At 44.4% G+C, this 14257-nt stretch overlaps 1 protein-coding gene and 1 non-coding gene across 9 annotated transcripts in view; both read left to right on the forward strand.

Annotated features, from left to right (window-relative positions):
* Positions 1-14257, forward strand: part of TMTC4 (transmembrane O-mannosyltransferase targeting cadherins 4) — a 63972-nt gene that overhangs the window by 2107 nt on the left and 47608 nt on the right. For all 8 annotated transcript variants that reach the window (XM_072782470.1, XM_072782474.1, XM_072782475.1 and 5 more), the window contains 3 exons: positions 3541-3756; positions 7998-8113; positions 9244-9460. In XM_072782470.1, the coding sequence (XP_072638571.1) occupies positions 3541-3756; positions 7998-8113; positions 9244-9460 (549 nt within the window). Of the gene's footprint in view, positions 1-3540; positions 3757-7997; positions 8114-9243; positions 9461-14257 lie in introns of those variants that run through there.
* Positions 8322-8426, forward strand: LOC140608502 (U6 spliceosomal RNA). Its single transcript, XR_012010523.1, has one exon. It is a non-coding gene; the product is annotated as a U6 spliceosomal RNA (small nuclear RNA).

Here is a 14257-nt window from a genome sequence, read left to right on the forward strand (position 1 = left end):
GGTAGGCAAGCTGGCTGTAGCACCACTTGGGACTGAGCTTGTGGCCTACATGAGGCCCCCTCCTTTTCACCCCATATGGTGAATTTACTGTCCAGCCACCCCCCAGAGCCAGGGCTTCCAGGCAGGACACCTGGAGGAGAGAAACGAGACAGTGCAGCTGGGGACCTATCAAGAGAAAATCAGAATGTGTGCCTTCCCATTTCATGGCCTGCATAAACAACAGGTGGAGGGGCGGGTACACCTGTCTGTATCCCCTCACTCTGGCAGGGCTTCTTTTACTTGAGCACCAAGCCCGGCTGGGATCATCACAGAACAAAGGCCATTTCCTTTTGGGGGAAGTGAGGTTGGGAGCAGGGTCACCATGATATACTGTGCAGTTTATGCAGGACATACAGACGCCAGCCAAGCACACAGTGCCCTGGACCCATCCAAAGAAGGGCACCTATTCTCAGTTATATCGGGACACTGGATGGGCTACTGCTGGCCTTGGTTGGTAAGGCCATCTACAGGAATGAAGAGTTGATGGCATCAGTGTTCCCAAGACAGGAGATTAGGAACCAGGCCCTGGGAACTAGTTTCTCCGAAATAGTAACCATAACAGGAATGAATTATTTCCATACATTCTCTCCTCTAAGCCTATGACAACCTCCCAGAGTATGTAGTGGTACCCTGTTGGGCCTATGAGAAACTGATCCTCAAGGTCTCAGAGATGACAAGTACAAGTCTGCTTGCCTCCAGAGCCTGAGTTCTTAACCCCTGGGCGACGCTCCAAGAACTTTGCATAGGTTCCTAACACACTATGGCTTTTATCGCATTGACTGATCTACAGTATTCTTTCAACCATCCCAGTGTATACATTAATCATCATACCTTAAGTAAAAAGGGCATTTGTGAGTATTTACAGGGACAGCAGAGTAGTGAGAACCTCAGAGACTTGGGAGGAAGCTGCCATGAGGTGGCAGGAGCCCAGCAGAAAAGAATAAGCTGGAGGGTGAGGAATGGGGCAGACTCTAGGTTTGCTGATGTCCTTGCAGTAGAAGAGGGGGAGATCATTCCAAGATTGCCTCAGCTGTCCTGGGAGTGCTCCGGGAGTCCGGGCCTGGCCCACCAGGGCACTGCAGATCTTCAGGTCTATAGTCTGCCTTTCATATGTTTTGGCTGGTGCCTGACTACCAGAATGATTCACCTGTATTACAAGTCATCTGAAATGAAAAGTGGGGCAGGACAGTGACTTCAGGAGCGCAGATTATCTCTTGCTTCGGTATTCTTCCTGTATGGGTATTGGAACCTCACAACAGCCTTTTGTGAGATAATAATAATACTCAGATATTTGGGCCTAAAGCAGGTAACATCAAGACCAGCTCTGTGACCATGCATCAGCTCACAGCTCTATTGTGCACTTAAAACTGATGTATTTTAGGGCACCTAGGGGCTCAAACCATTAAGCATTCAACTTGTGATCTCAGTTTAGGTCTTGATCTCAGGGTCATGAATTCAAGCCCCTCATTGGAGCTCAATGGCCAGCATGGAGCCCTACTTAAAAACAAAAACAAACAAACAAAAAACATGTATTTTCCTCCACATTAATTTTCCAAATCCAAGAACACTTTCCCTCCATGTTAAGTCGTGGTATCTTTCTAACTACATAGTCTTTGTGATTTTTTTTCACATTTTTGTCTGTTTTGCTTTTTTTTTTTTTTTTAGTAGCGATTTCTTTAGCTGAAATGCAGACACAGTAGTAGGGGCCTGCATGGTGACCGTGACCTATATTGTATATGCAGCTGTAATTTGGATATCACCAATGGTTTAATCCTTTCAGTGGAAAAGAAAAAGGCAGCAGATAGTAAATGGACTATTTCCCTCCAGCATTTGCTGAGAGTGTGAGTTACATTAGGTGGAGAAGCTTTGAGGGACCTGCAGTGAGAGATGCAGAGCGTTTCCTCTCTGGAATTGTAAATCTAGACCTCTTTCCAACACCCGGAAAGGGACAATGTTACCCAAGAATAACGTGTCCCATTGACTGTTGGATCTTTCTCCACATTTACTCAGATAAAAGCCTGTAGAAAAGATGCCTGTGACCTCAGATGGCCTATTTGGCTGATTTCTTATTGATTTTGTTATCCGGGGTATTCCCTTGGAGGCCTGGAAACAAATACATCTAAACTGCCTTCCCAATCAATGACTCTGGGATTCTCTTCTATCTTAGCATTAAAGGACTGGGGGCCAGGTCCCTTTACGACACCAGACAATAAACCAAAACACTAAAGGGGATTTTAAGAAATAGTTCTTTCGCCTGTGCTTTTACCCTTCTTATAGAAAGTGTTTGTAATAATAGTTACCTCCCCTGAGCATTCATTAAAGCCAGACTAAAGTTCTAAGCACTTTAGGTGGGTATCTTGTTTAATGGCAACCACATAAGGTAGAAGAATTATCCCCATTGTAGAGGCCAGGAGACTGAGGCCAGAGAGGTTAAGTAACTTGTCCAGAGTAACATAGGACTGGAACCTGAACAGTTTGAGCCAAACATGATTCTGGTAAACCCAGAGAAAACACCTCTTGAGGGTGTAGTGAGGATAGGGACAGATAAAATGTGATTTGCAGGATAGTTTGATATTTGGCCAAATTCCAGAGCAGGAAGCTCTCAGGCGGATCTCACCACTGGAAAGTCCTTATGCTTTGCTGAGTGACTCAGGAAGTGGACTTTGAAAGGGCAGGTGACACACATGAGGCCACAGAACTAATAAATGGCAAGGCGGAGAGACAAACTCTTCTGGCTTTAACATTTTGCCTGTTAGAAAAAGTTAAAAAATAAGAGTGTATTTTTAACTTGACTCTTTCACCAACAGTGAAGGTCATATCCTTACTTGGAATAGCTTCCCCTCTTCTCTGTTAGGATTCAGTTCAGCCCTTTCTGGACTAAGGTAAACCAGTCCCTATGGCGTTCTCTCCTTCCTCTGTCTGTGTGTGAACCTCTCACCTGGCCATCGATCGTGTGCTGTGCCTCATCATCTGTGTTAAAACTCTTCTCTCTCCCAGATCCTCATCTAACTGGAGTGCGTGTCTGAGTTGTAGAGAGACTGTCAGCTCTTTCAGAATCAGGACCATGTTTTGTACCCTAATACGTAGACCTACACCACATGCTAAGACCCAACAAGGAATATTTATTGATTACTCTTGATTGAATGAAGCAACATGGTGACTTTTTTTTTTTTTTTAACTTTGGTGTAAACTAGTTCAAAGATTATAAAAACAATTTGTCTTAAGGGATTGATATATATACCAGATTCTCTGAAATTAATGTTTCTCAGGATAATCCTGTATCAGAAACCCAAAGGCTTCGGTTTGCTAGGTTGCCGTTATGCCCAGGGAGAATTTACATGTGTTCCGGGTGACTCTTCTGCCCACAGAAAACCACGACTTGAAGTTTGTAACGACCACATCCACGAACGTGCAGCATAGATGGCTGCTAGGTACACGTGTCCGCTGCAGAAACATTCCTAACAGCGTGTTGATGACTGTGTCGTGTCACTTTTCCCGTAGATTTCTAACCAGCATAATGCTGGAGCGAGAGGCCGGCAGGCTGCAGTTTTCAAAATGACCGAGTTGGATGCCGATTTGGATCACATCATTCCAGCTTCTGTCCTGCCCCCTTTCTGGGCTAAGTTGGTGGTGGGATTTGTTTCCCTCGTGTGTTTCGCCCGTAGCTACGATGGAGATTTTGTCTTTGATGACTCGGAAGCTATTATTAACAATAAGGTTCGTATCGTAACTCCTTTTTGGTAAACTTGTGTTAACCATTTGCCTGTTTCTCGTTAATAATCACAGTTTGTGTTGAATAATTCTGTGTTAAGCTTTGGTTAAGCATTCTAGATTTCCTACCTCTTTTAGGTCGCATCTCCTCAATTTGGGACCCCTTTAATTTATTGTTGGAAGCAGGCTCTCCAGCCCCCTGCCTGGCCTCAAGCTTTACCCTCACCATGTATACCCTTTTCGAGGCTCCAGTCTACTCACGTGTCAGAGAGACTATTTCTCTCAAATTACGAGGCAAGGAAGGGTATTGCAAGGCATTGCAGACTAAGTATCTTAGGTTTTAGGACAAATTTCCAGAATCGTAGGCCACAGCTGTCCTCCCCCTCCCCACCCCTGCCCTGCCCCAATATGCATTTGCTGCAGCAATGGACCAGTCTAATGACCTACCAAGAGGTGCGTCCTCAGCAGCAGGCAGTGAGTTGGCTGTGCTTCTTTGTCCTTTGCTTGATAACATCAGGACAGCCTGCTGGTAGCTGCTGGAGAGTGAGGACTGTGTTGTCCTGGAAGCTGCAGTTCCTGCTCATTTCTTGTGTGTAGACTCAGATTTGCTGAGTTTGCAAAATCCCAGCCAGTTTTGCTCACCAGTGGGTGCTATATTGGTGCAGGATAAATGATACTGCTTTTCACTAGCTGGAGATAGAGAAGAATAATTAGGTTTGGAGGAAGGGAAGAACAAAATTTAAATGAGCTAAAAAAAAAAAATCGAAACAAGAAACTGGGAAGTAAGGAGAGCCAGAGGAGAGGAGGAGAAAGAATGCAGAAATGGCATAGATTAGAATTTTTATGATGACCCAGTTACTCAGCAGATAGAGTCTGTGTGTGCCTTAACCCAATGAAGAGAACCTGAAGGTATATATTAATCTCTCTCTAGTAGATGCAACTGTAGCAACTCTGCAACACTGTGGTTGAATGCCCTTAGCATTTCAAAATTATGGATTTTTCTCAAGAAGAAAGTCATTTTCATATTGAAAATGTTGAGAAAACGTCTCTGCGACCAACATGTGTTCTGTGGGTGAGGGTGGGGGGAAGTAGGGGTGACTTGTGCAGGTGTTTTATTTGTAACATATTGTCTGTACCTGATTGTCTCTATTTTGATGACATAGACCACAGCCTCCGTGATGTTTGTTTTTAATCTGAGTTCTTCATGTGTAATATTTCTCAGATTCACCAGGCAGTGGCTGCAGTGTTTTGTTTCTTTTTTCAGCCCGCTTAAAATCAAAAGTAGTAAGTTTGTAGCTCCCAGCAACTGTGTCACATCGTGGCTTGTGGCTGTAGAGTTGGCTTTTGAAACAAAGACAGAAGCAGATGACTTAATTTTAAAGCCCATTCTTCATTTTGTTGAGGGTTTCTTAACTCTTCCACTTTTCCAAAGTGGAAGATAGATACAGTATTAACTTAGGATGTATGTTGAAGACCTTTGATGAACAAGGCAGGGGAAGGTGCGTGCTCTGTTGTATGTGAGATGCCCTGGTATGCGGTTATAATTCTTCCTTCTGTGTGGGGTAAGGCAGATGAAGCCATTTTGTGGCTCTGCTGCACATTGTCTTGGCAGTGTTTTCTAGAGCATCACACTGTGCCCCTTTGTTAACTTCTTAGCCTTCCTTTTTTCCTTTCCTGTTTAATGAAAGGCTCTGCTCTGTTCGTTGGCACTGTGCCCACCATAATGTGAAACAGGCTGTTCCTGCGTTTTATTGGTGTTAAAGACTGTTTTCCAGATGCTTCCTTGTAGGGTTGAGTTGCCTTTTTTCATTGAGATGGTGATTTTCTTTGAGACAGTGGAGTTAGCAGGAATTTCAGACACACGTCTTTTCCATAAATCATTAGGAGGAAAATTGACCTTTCTTCCTATAGTGCGCCCTGCTGTGTGTAGGCTACACCTAATCAAATATTTAGAGCTTCGTTGGTGTTCATTTTCTACTCAAATGGAGGGAAAGAGCCTACGCCCAGCTCCTGCACAAGTGAACAGGTACTTCTGGGAGAATGCAAAAGAAGATGAACTTCCAGTTTTATAACCGAGCAAGCCAAATTAGTGGGTAGTTTCCAAGATCTTCCTGAAATGTCAAACTGACTCGTAGAAGAGGGGACAGTATGCTCCAGGGTGGTGAAACCGGTATGCAACAGAAGTGAAATTCACCATCAAAGTGGGTATGGGGTGGTCAGCTTTGCCTGTCACCCATCCCCAACCTTGCCCTTTGAACCCATGAGCACTGAAGTCATAAATACTTACTGAACTCCACCATGTGCCATAGACACTGGGTGCTCTCCTGGGCCAGCCATGATCTGACATTCCTGCTTGAGGCTTTCCCCACCTCGGCTGGTCAAAGCCTCAGAGACTGCCTGGGTTGGGTGCAGACTTGGGCGCAGGCTCTCCTCTCAGGTGCACCCACCTGTTGGAGTCAGGAGCTAGCCACACAAAGAGGACAGGGCCTGGAAGTGGCTGGGCAGCCTCAGCAAGGTGTCTGGCAGTGTGATTTGTGGGTGTGCATCTGGCCACAGAACCCCAAATCTGGGAGCCCACCTGGGAATGGAGAGCCTTGCCATCTTCCCTAATGCATTTCTTTTGTGCTTGTTAATCAGAGTTGATTTTAGTTCCTGCACTGAAGACTCTTGATTGATACACTGTATGTGCTTAGCATGTCATAATTGCTAGTCCCTGAAATATTCCTTTTAGTTATGCTTCAAAGAGAGAATTGATATTCACTTGTGTCACTTACTCTGTAGTGCCTTATCTGCCTCTCTTCTTGTTAAGATACAGTTTAAGCCATCTAGTGTTACGTTTATTTTTTAAGATTTTATTTACATATTTATTTTAAAGAGTAAGTGCACATTACTGAGGGAGGAACAGAGGGAGAGAGACAAGCAGACTCTGTGCTGAGCACAGAGGCCGACACAGGGCTTGATCTGACAACCCTGAGATCATGACCTGAGCGAAAATGAAGAATCAGACACTTAGCCAACTGAACCACCCAGGCGCCCCTGGTATTATGATTAAATGTGTTTTTAAAGGTGCATTTTTGGGGCACCTGGGTGGCTCAGTGGTTGAGCATCTGCCTTTGGCTCAGGTCGTGATCCTGGGGTCTTGAGATTGAGTCCCACATTGGGCTCTCCACGGGGAGCCTGCTTCTCTCTCTGCCTGTGTCTCTGTCTCTCTCTGTGTGTCTTGCATGAGTAAATAAATAAAACCTTTTAAAAATATAAAAAGTAAATTAAAAGATACATTTTTAAGCATCTGTAGTATAGGACCAAATTAAATGACCTTAATAGAAAGATAAGTATAGTTTTTTTAATATTTAGTAATTTTTTTTATCTTTAAAAATTATGTAGAAGTTGGTTTTTTCTTCAATTTTCTGTTTAGCTCATGATATAAAATAAACATATGCTTCTCCATCCATGTTTTAACCAAGATATTGTAGGGAAATTAACTTATGTATTGAATATGAAAGAGCTATATGATCCATTAGTTCATTCAACATGGATTAAGCACCTTCTGTATACTGTATACTCCACAGCCACAGATGTGACCTGGGTCTCCTTGACCCTCAGTCCTGTGGGGCAGACAGATGGTAGTTAGAGATGATAAACCACCAGTGTGCCAGCTGCTGTGAGGCTGGGTGCGAGATGCCCTGTGACCCATGGAAGGGGAATTGCATCAGCTGAGGAAGGTCACAGCTCACTGGTTGGGATATGAATGATGGGATGCGCTGGGCTGTGAAGAGCTGAGGGATAACTGGTGGACACCTATGTGTGCAAAGCCTTTGGGGTAGTTGGCAGCAGGTGCTGAGTGGGTAGGACAAAGGTCAGGGTCTGAGTGAGAGGAGTGTTGCAGGTAGAGCTCGGCAGGAGCCAGAGCACCCTGTGGCCTGTGATGTCCACATCAGGATGTAGGCTTTGTCCTGGGGGAGGAATGGAGCTATTGCAGTGTTTTAAGCAGGGTAGGGTGGGTGCCCAAATCTGTATTTTGGAGAGGTCAACCTGGAGAACATGTCACAGGGCATAGTGGACCTGCTGGGAGGCCTGGCTGTATCCTAGATGAGAGATGATGGTGGCCTGGCCCAGGACTGGTTGGAGAGGTGGAGCCTAGGGCAATGAGCAGCTCCAAGGAAGAGCTCAGGGTGAGGGCTTAGACACGAGATGAGGGTGAAGTCCTGACTCCTTTGTCCAGAATGCCCTCTGCTGTGTTCCTGCAGGACCTCCGAGCAGACACCCCCCTTGGGGACCTCTGGCATCATGACTTCTGGGGCAGTAGGCTAAGCAGCAACACCAGCCACAAGTCCTATCGCCCTCTGACTGTCCTGACTTTTAGGTAAGATATGATAGCGTGGGCTGCATGCGATGCTGTACCAGGTTCTGTGTGATAAGGCTCCCAGTGTGGGGTAGTCAAGCCAGTGGATCCTAGGGAAGAATAAACCACTTATTCATATGGGTCTCCAAAAAGTATGTGCCAATTCCAACTGCTAGGAATAGGTCACAGGAAGATGGAGAGAATGTGCATGAGGAAACACGACTCCAGGGCTGGCTCTGCCAATACAGATACTAGAAGTGGAAGGATACAGAGAAGATGAGCATTGGCCCCTTGCAAGGATGACACACAAGTTAGTGAAATGTTCCGTATTTTGCACATTTCTTGGAGGTTGCACCTTTGTTGGTGTTAACCAGAGAAACAATGTGAGTCAAGGCAACATGAGGCATCTAATGAAATTGTGAGGTTTTTTCCATTACAGAAATAAGGTAAAAATCTTCCTAGTGTTACCAAGCCAATAGGCAAAAAAAAAAAAAAAACCAAAATAAAGCTAAAAACACCTCTCACTCACCTCCCCATTTGCATTAAGTAGATTTATTCACCTCACCAAAATTCCCATTCATAGCTATATCTCAGGTGCATTAAACACTTGTGTACAATCTCTCAGAAGCACAGAAATGATGAATTAGAACTGGTGGTAATTGAGAAGCAGTCAGAAATAAGAATCCATGACAGTGAGAATGTTTGTTGGATGGAAGGCTGATGGATGAACTATCAAGGAATGCTTCCTGTCTTTTGGATAAGCAAGTCACATGACTGTCTTAAATTTGGGTCCCTGTGGGGTAGCCAGGAGGAATGTGGGCTATGTTATATCATCTTGGCATGCAGTCTTGCCTTTTTAGCACTTAAAAATTGGTCCAGCTCTCCTCTTGCTTTTCCTCTCCACATATTATCTGCCTCACTCCTCTGACATGCTCTTCTCTTCCATTTTTGCCATCTGCACTTAATTATGCTCTTACCCTTTCTTCAACCTTCCAAGCTTGATAGACATTATTCATCTTGATGTCACTTTCACCAGAACTTTCTCTTCCCCCTTTCATGCTATTACTCACCAACCTTTTCCTCCAGGTGGTTTGCATTTTACTGTGCATGCTTCTGTGCATCTGGTATGAACAAACACCTTTCACTTACAGGATTAACTACTATTTATCTGGAGGCTTCCACCCCATGAGTTTCCACGTGATCAACATCCTACTTCACGGTGGCATCTCTGTCCTCATGGTGGATGTCTTCTCTGTGCTGTTTGGTGGCCTGCAGTACACCAGTAAAGGGCGGAGGTTGAACCTGGCCCCCAGATCGTCCCTGCTGGCCGCTCTGCTATTCGCCGTGCATCCGGTACACACTGAGTGTGTAAGTAGCATCTGTCCGCGGCATACGTGCTTGTGTGAGGACAAGGAGCCTTTGATCTGTCGGCTCATTCCCTAAAACAGGCTCCCCTTGAAGAGCCTTATTGCAGTACCAAGTGTACGGTGCTACCCCCTGCCAGACACCTGAGCCACTTATTTGTAAATCCCACAGGTCTCTCTTAGGAAAAATGCAGAGTCCCAAGATGGGCGAAGACCTTATAATACTGATACGATGTGATATCTGGTCATGCAGACATCATGTTTCCCTTGCGTGACCACACCATAAAGGGTAAATCGTGAATATCGCCAGCTTTGGAAGTCTAAAGGCCAGAAGCTAGGTAGGAGCTTATCTTCAGCAAAGGGTCCAATGCAATTTTTTTTTTTTACCTCCACTGAGAGCAGTCTGGGGGCAGAACTTAAGTTCTGGTGTCTGAGGCCCATGCTGGGGAGATGCCGGCACTGGGAAGGTGTGGTTTCCACACCATGCTAGGGACTGGTCTGGAGCTCTCCCACCTTCTCTTCTTCTCTGCTGCCTGGATGGTTCTCCTTCCCTTGAAAGACTCCACCCAGGTGGCCCAGCTGACGTGGCAGCTCCTGACAGGGCCCTCACCTGCTGTCCTGCGGGCCACACCTTTTTTCCATTGAGTTGCCACTGAATGTATTTGGTACAAACTGTGTTGGGATTTAACCATATGTGTGGGGATTTCAAGAACCACCCTATTCCCCTGCCACCATGGAACCCTTTAAAAATGAAAGTCTACATATTTGCTGAGGTAAAAGATGTGATTTTAGCCATTTGTTCTGTGAGCTTGAAGCACCTGGTATAAAATATTACATGTTTCTTATTACTTCTCCACAACAGATTTTTTCATTTCATGTGTGTTTAAATCCCCACATTTAACCAAATGTATTGAGCATCTTGAAGTGAGTTTCACTATATTGAACCGAATTCCTGCCTTTAGAATCTGCTTTTGTTGGACTCTATTCTCGGTATTAAGAGGATTGTAGAGTTGTTATCACAACCTTCTCTTAGTATCTTATCACTATAAAGCTTTTTTAAAAAAAATTCTCATAATGTTTTACTTTAGCAAATTCAGAGGACTGACAATCTGGAAACTGTTACAAAAGATTTGTTATAGACTATTTATATATAACTGTGACCAAATTAGAATTTGCTTCCATGTGAGTTCTCATTATGGCTTAAATGTTCGTTGGGACCCAGAAATAGTGTATGCGTTAATCAGAAATAGGGGAATTTCTGGCAAAAGTATTGATTTACAGTTTAATTTAGTGTGATCTTAAAGCAAAATGGAATATTTGAATTATTAGCCAAAGAAATTTTCCTAAAATTCTGAATTTAAATGTTGAGAAGTTAGTTTATAGAAAAGTTTCAAGTGCTAGCAAGTATAGCTAGATACACACACACACACACACACACACACACACACCCATGCCCCAGTAGATGCCATCTGGGATCATATTAATCCTAAAATTCTACATTTGAAGTATTTTTTTTTGTTTTTTATTTATTTATGATAGGCACAGAGAGAGAGAGAGAGGCGCAGAGACACAGGCAGAGGGAGAAGCAGGCTCCATGCACCGGGAGCCCGATGTGGGATTCGATCCCGGGTCTCCAGGATCGTGCCCTGGGCCAAAGGCAGGCGCCAAACCGCTGCGCCACCCAGGGATCCCCATTTGAATTATTTAAAAAGAAGTCAAGGAAGGTCTAGCTATAGGAGAAAAGAAATATTTGAGAAAAATCTCTTCATCTCCCTCAACCTCTATTCCGTCAAAGTCATTCAAACTCAAATTGCAAGAAAAAATTATGGGTCATTGAAAATCAGCATTCTTTTTCTGAGATTTTATTTATTTGAAAGAAAGAGAGAGAGAGAGAGCACCAGCAGTGGGGAGAGGGCAAGAGAGAGCAGACTCCCCGCTGAGTGGGGAGCCAACACAGGATCCAGGATCCTGACCTGAGCCAAAGTCAGACGCTTAACTGACCGAGCCACCCAAGTACCCCAAAATTAGCATTCTTAAATAATTTGTATGTTCATCTTTCATTGTTCTGGCAAATAGGGAGTATTCAGTTTCCTCCTATCTACACCCCCTCGTTATACCCCACTCTGCATTTAACCCAGCTTTAAAAATAAGCCAGAAGCAGGACCCAAGGAGTTAGGAGGAAGGAGAGCCCTTTGAAGCCCCCAGTACAGTGCTGGGGAAGCAGCCCTGGGCTATGGACTCCAGATGAAGACCTGTGTGACAGCCCTTGGCACAGTGCCCCCAAACTGACCAGCGAGCTAGGATGAGGTCTGGGGGTTGGGGAGTTATTGTGCTTCTGATTACATTTGTGAAGAGAAAGCACTGGCAATGTGGGTCCCTCCAGGTTTTAGTAATATAAATTTCTTTGTATTAGCATTTATGTGTTTGTGTCTTTATACTTTCTTGATATTAGCATTGAGGATGTTTTTGTCTGCTGCAAATAAGAATCTGAATTTCCCAGTCTTACAGGGTGACTAGCTATCCACTTTGCCCATTATTAAGGGGGTTCTGGGACGTGGGACTTTCTATTTTAAAACTGGGACAGTCCCAGGCAAACCCCAGGGTGAGTTCATCACCCTACAATTTTCCCACCTCCCAGGCCCTGATTGGTAATGAATAATTTTTTTTAAAGATTATCTATCTATCTATCTATCTATCTATCTATCTATCTATCTATCTATCTATTTATTTATGATAGACATAGAGAGAGAGAGAGAGAGAGAGGCAGAGACACAGGAGGAGGGAGAAGCAGGCTCCATGCCAGGAGCCCGATGTGGGACTTGATCCTGGGACTCCAGGATCGTGCCCTGGGCCAAAGGCAGGCGCTAAACCGCTGAGCCACCCAGGGATCCCCGGTAATGAATAATTTTAATGAGTGTTATTTGCTCTTCAACTGACAAGAATGTCTCTCGTCTCTCGTTTTCAAGGATACCACTCCAAATCACTCTGGGGTGTTTGTAGGCCTATAAGGCCAGTCATTATGGGAGGGAGTTGAGCTAAGGGAGATGGTTGTCGAACCCTCATCTGTGGCTGTCAGGATGGAGGCCCCAGCAAACACCAGTGCCACCACAGGGTTTCCTTTTCCTCAGAGTATTGGTAAGGATATCAAGTATTGCCTGGATTTGGTATCAAAGAGGGAAACTTCGGGTTCTGTAGGAATTCTGTCTATACAAACCCCAAACCCAAAGTTCAATACTCAGGCATTAGGGGGAAGCATTCCCCCCTTCCCTTCCTCTAGTTCCTTCTTACAAACCCATGCACATTGTTCCCAGTGGGGAAACAACATGACCCGCTCTGTGGATTTGAGGGAATTGCAAACCCTGATATGAGTGTTTCGGGTTATCTCTGTAGGAGTGGAAACATTTCCCTCTCTTCCCTCCTAGGTTTCACGTCTGGCCTAATGATTACATTGGCCTAAGACAGATTAACGAGAGAAAAACAAATTTGATTCCTGGAACCCCATAAAATGTACTGGAGCCCTGTAAAAATAGGAGATTCAAAGAAGTGACCAAAGCAGGAAAGTTTTCCAAACTTGTGAAGAAGCATTGACAGGACAATGGGGTTTGGGCTTGGGGTCGTGAATTAGTGAAGTAACAGGCTTGTTTATTTAGCCTTCTGGGGATGAGGGTGCCTTCTACCCTCCTGACAGAGGGAGGGTGCTTTTAATAGGAGAGATTTATTTCCTGCTTTCAGGGGGACAAAAGATAGTTAGATCATCCTTCTTGTCCTGACTGTTTCTCAAGTACCTTTAATTCAGAATACTCAGTATGCCAAAGTGGCATATCTGAGGATAGCAGAGCCTGCTCCCTTTCCTTTGTATGAAAAAAAAAAAAAAAATAGGGACGCCTGAGTGGCTCAGCGGTTGAGCGCCTGCCTTCGGCTCGGGGCGTGATCCTGGGATCTGGGATCCGGTCCGCATCGGGCTCCCTGCGTGGAGCCTGCTTCTCCCTCTGCCTGTGTCTCTGCCTCTCTATCTCTCTGTGTCTCTCACGAATAAATAAATAAAATCTTTAAAAAAAAAATAGCCTGCAAAGGCTATTATAAAGACCTTTGCCTGAAAATATATATAATGCAGATATTAGGAAAGAAAAATAAAACCTCTCCACACTCTTGCTCATGTCCCCAAACAATTGGACACAGTACTTCCTTAGATAGCCCTTAAAAACTTTTTTCTGTGAAATCTGTCTTTAATCACGATGTCAAAAGTTCTTTGTAAGGACTAAAAACTCTTTGTACTTCAAAACGCCTGCTGTACTTTTTAAAATTTGTTTTTCTTTATGTCAGATAATATCACGTACATTGCTTAAAGACTTGGGAGTATTTTCACCAGTGAGCCAAAGAATGTTTGTTTTAAAAATAAGCTTATCACGGGAGCGCCTACGTGGCTTGGCTGAGCATCTGATTCCTGGTTTCAGCTCAGGTCGTGATCTCAGGGCCATGAGATTGAGCCCCGCATAGGGCTCTGCACTCAGCTCGGAGTCTGCTTGGGATTCTCTCTCTTCCTTCTTAGGAGGTTTTTTTTCCCTGTGGGTGGCATTCACAAGTTGGATTCATCAGCTCTTCCAGTCTTAATGATCGTGTGACAACCTTGCACTGCCACGTGCGCTGCCATCAGGAGTTAATGATCAGAATGGATAATCACCTCCGACGTTTTATATCTAGCCATGGTAGCAGGAAACTGTTGTCAAAAAGCAAAAGTCATTGCTTGTCCACACAGTTGGGAATCATACATAAATAGAGTAATTTTCATGTTCATTGTGTA

The sequence above is a fragment of the Canis lupus genome, chromosome 17, assembly GCF_048164855.1.
Source record: "Canis lupus baileyi chromosome 17, mCanLup2.hap1, whole genome shotgun sequence".
In the NCBI taxonomy this organism is placed as follows: Eukaryota; Metazoa; Chordata; class Mammalia; order Carnivora; family Canidae; genus Canis; species Canis lupus.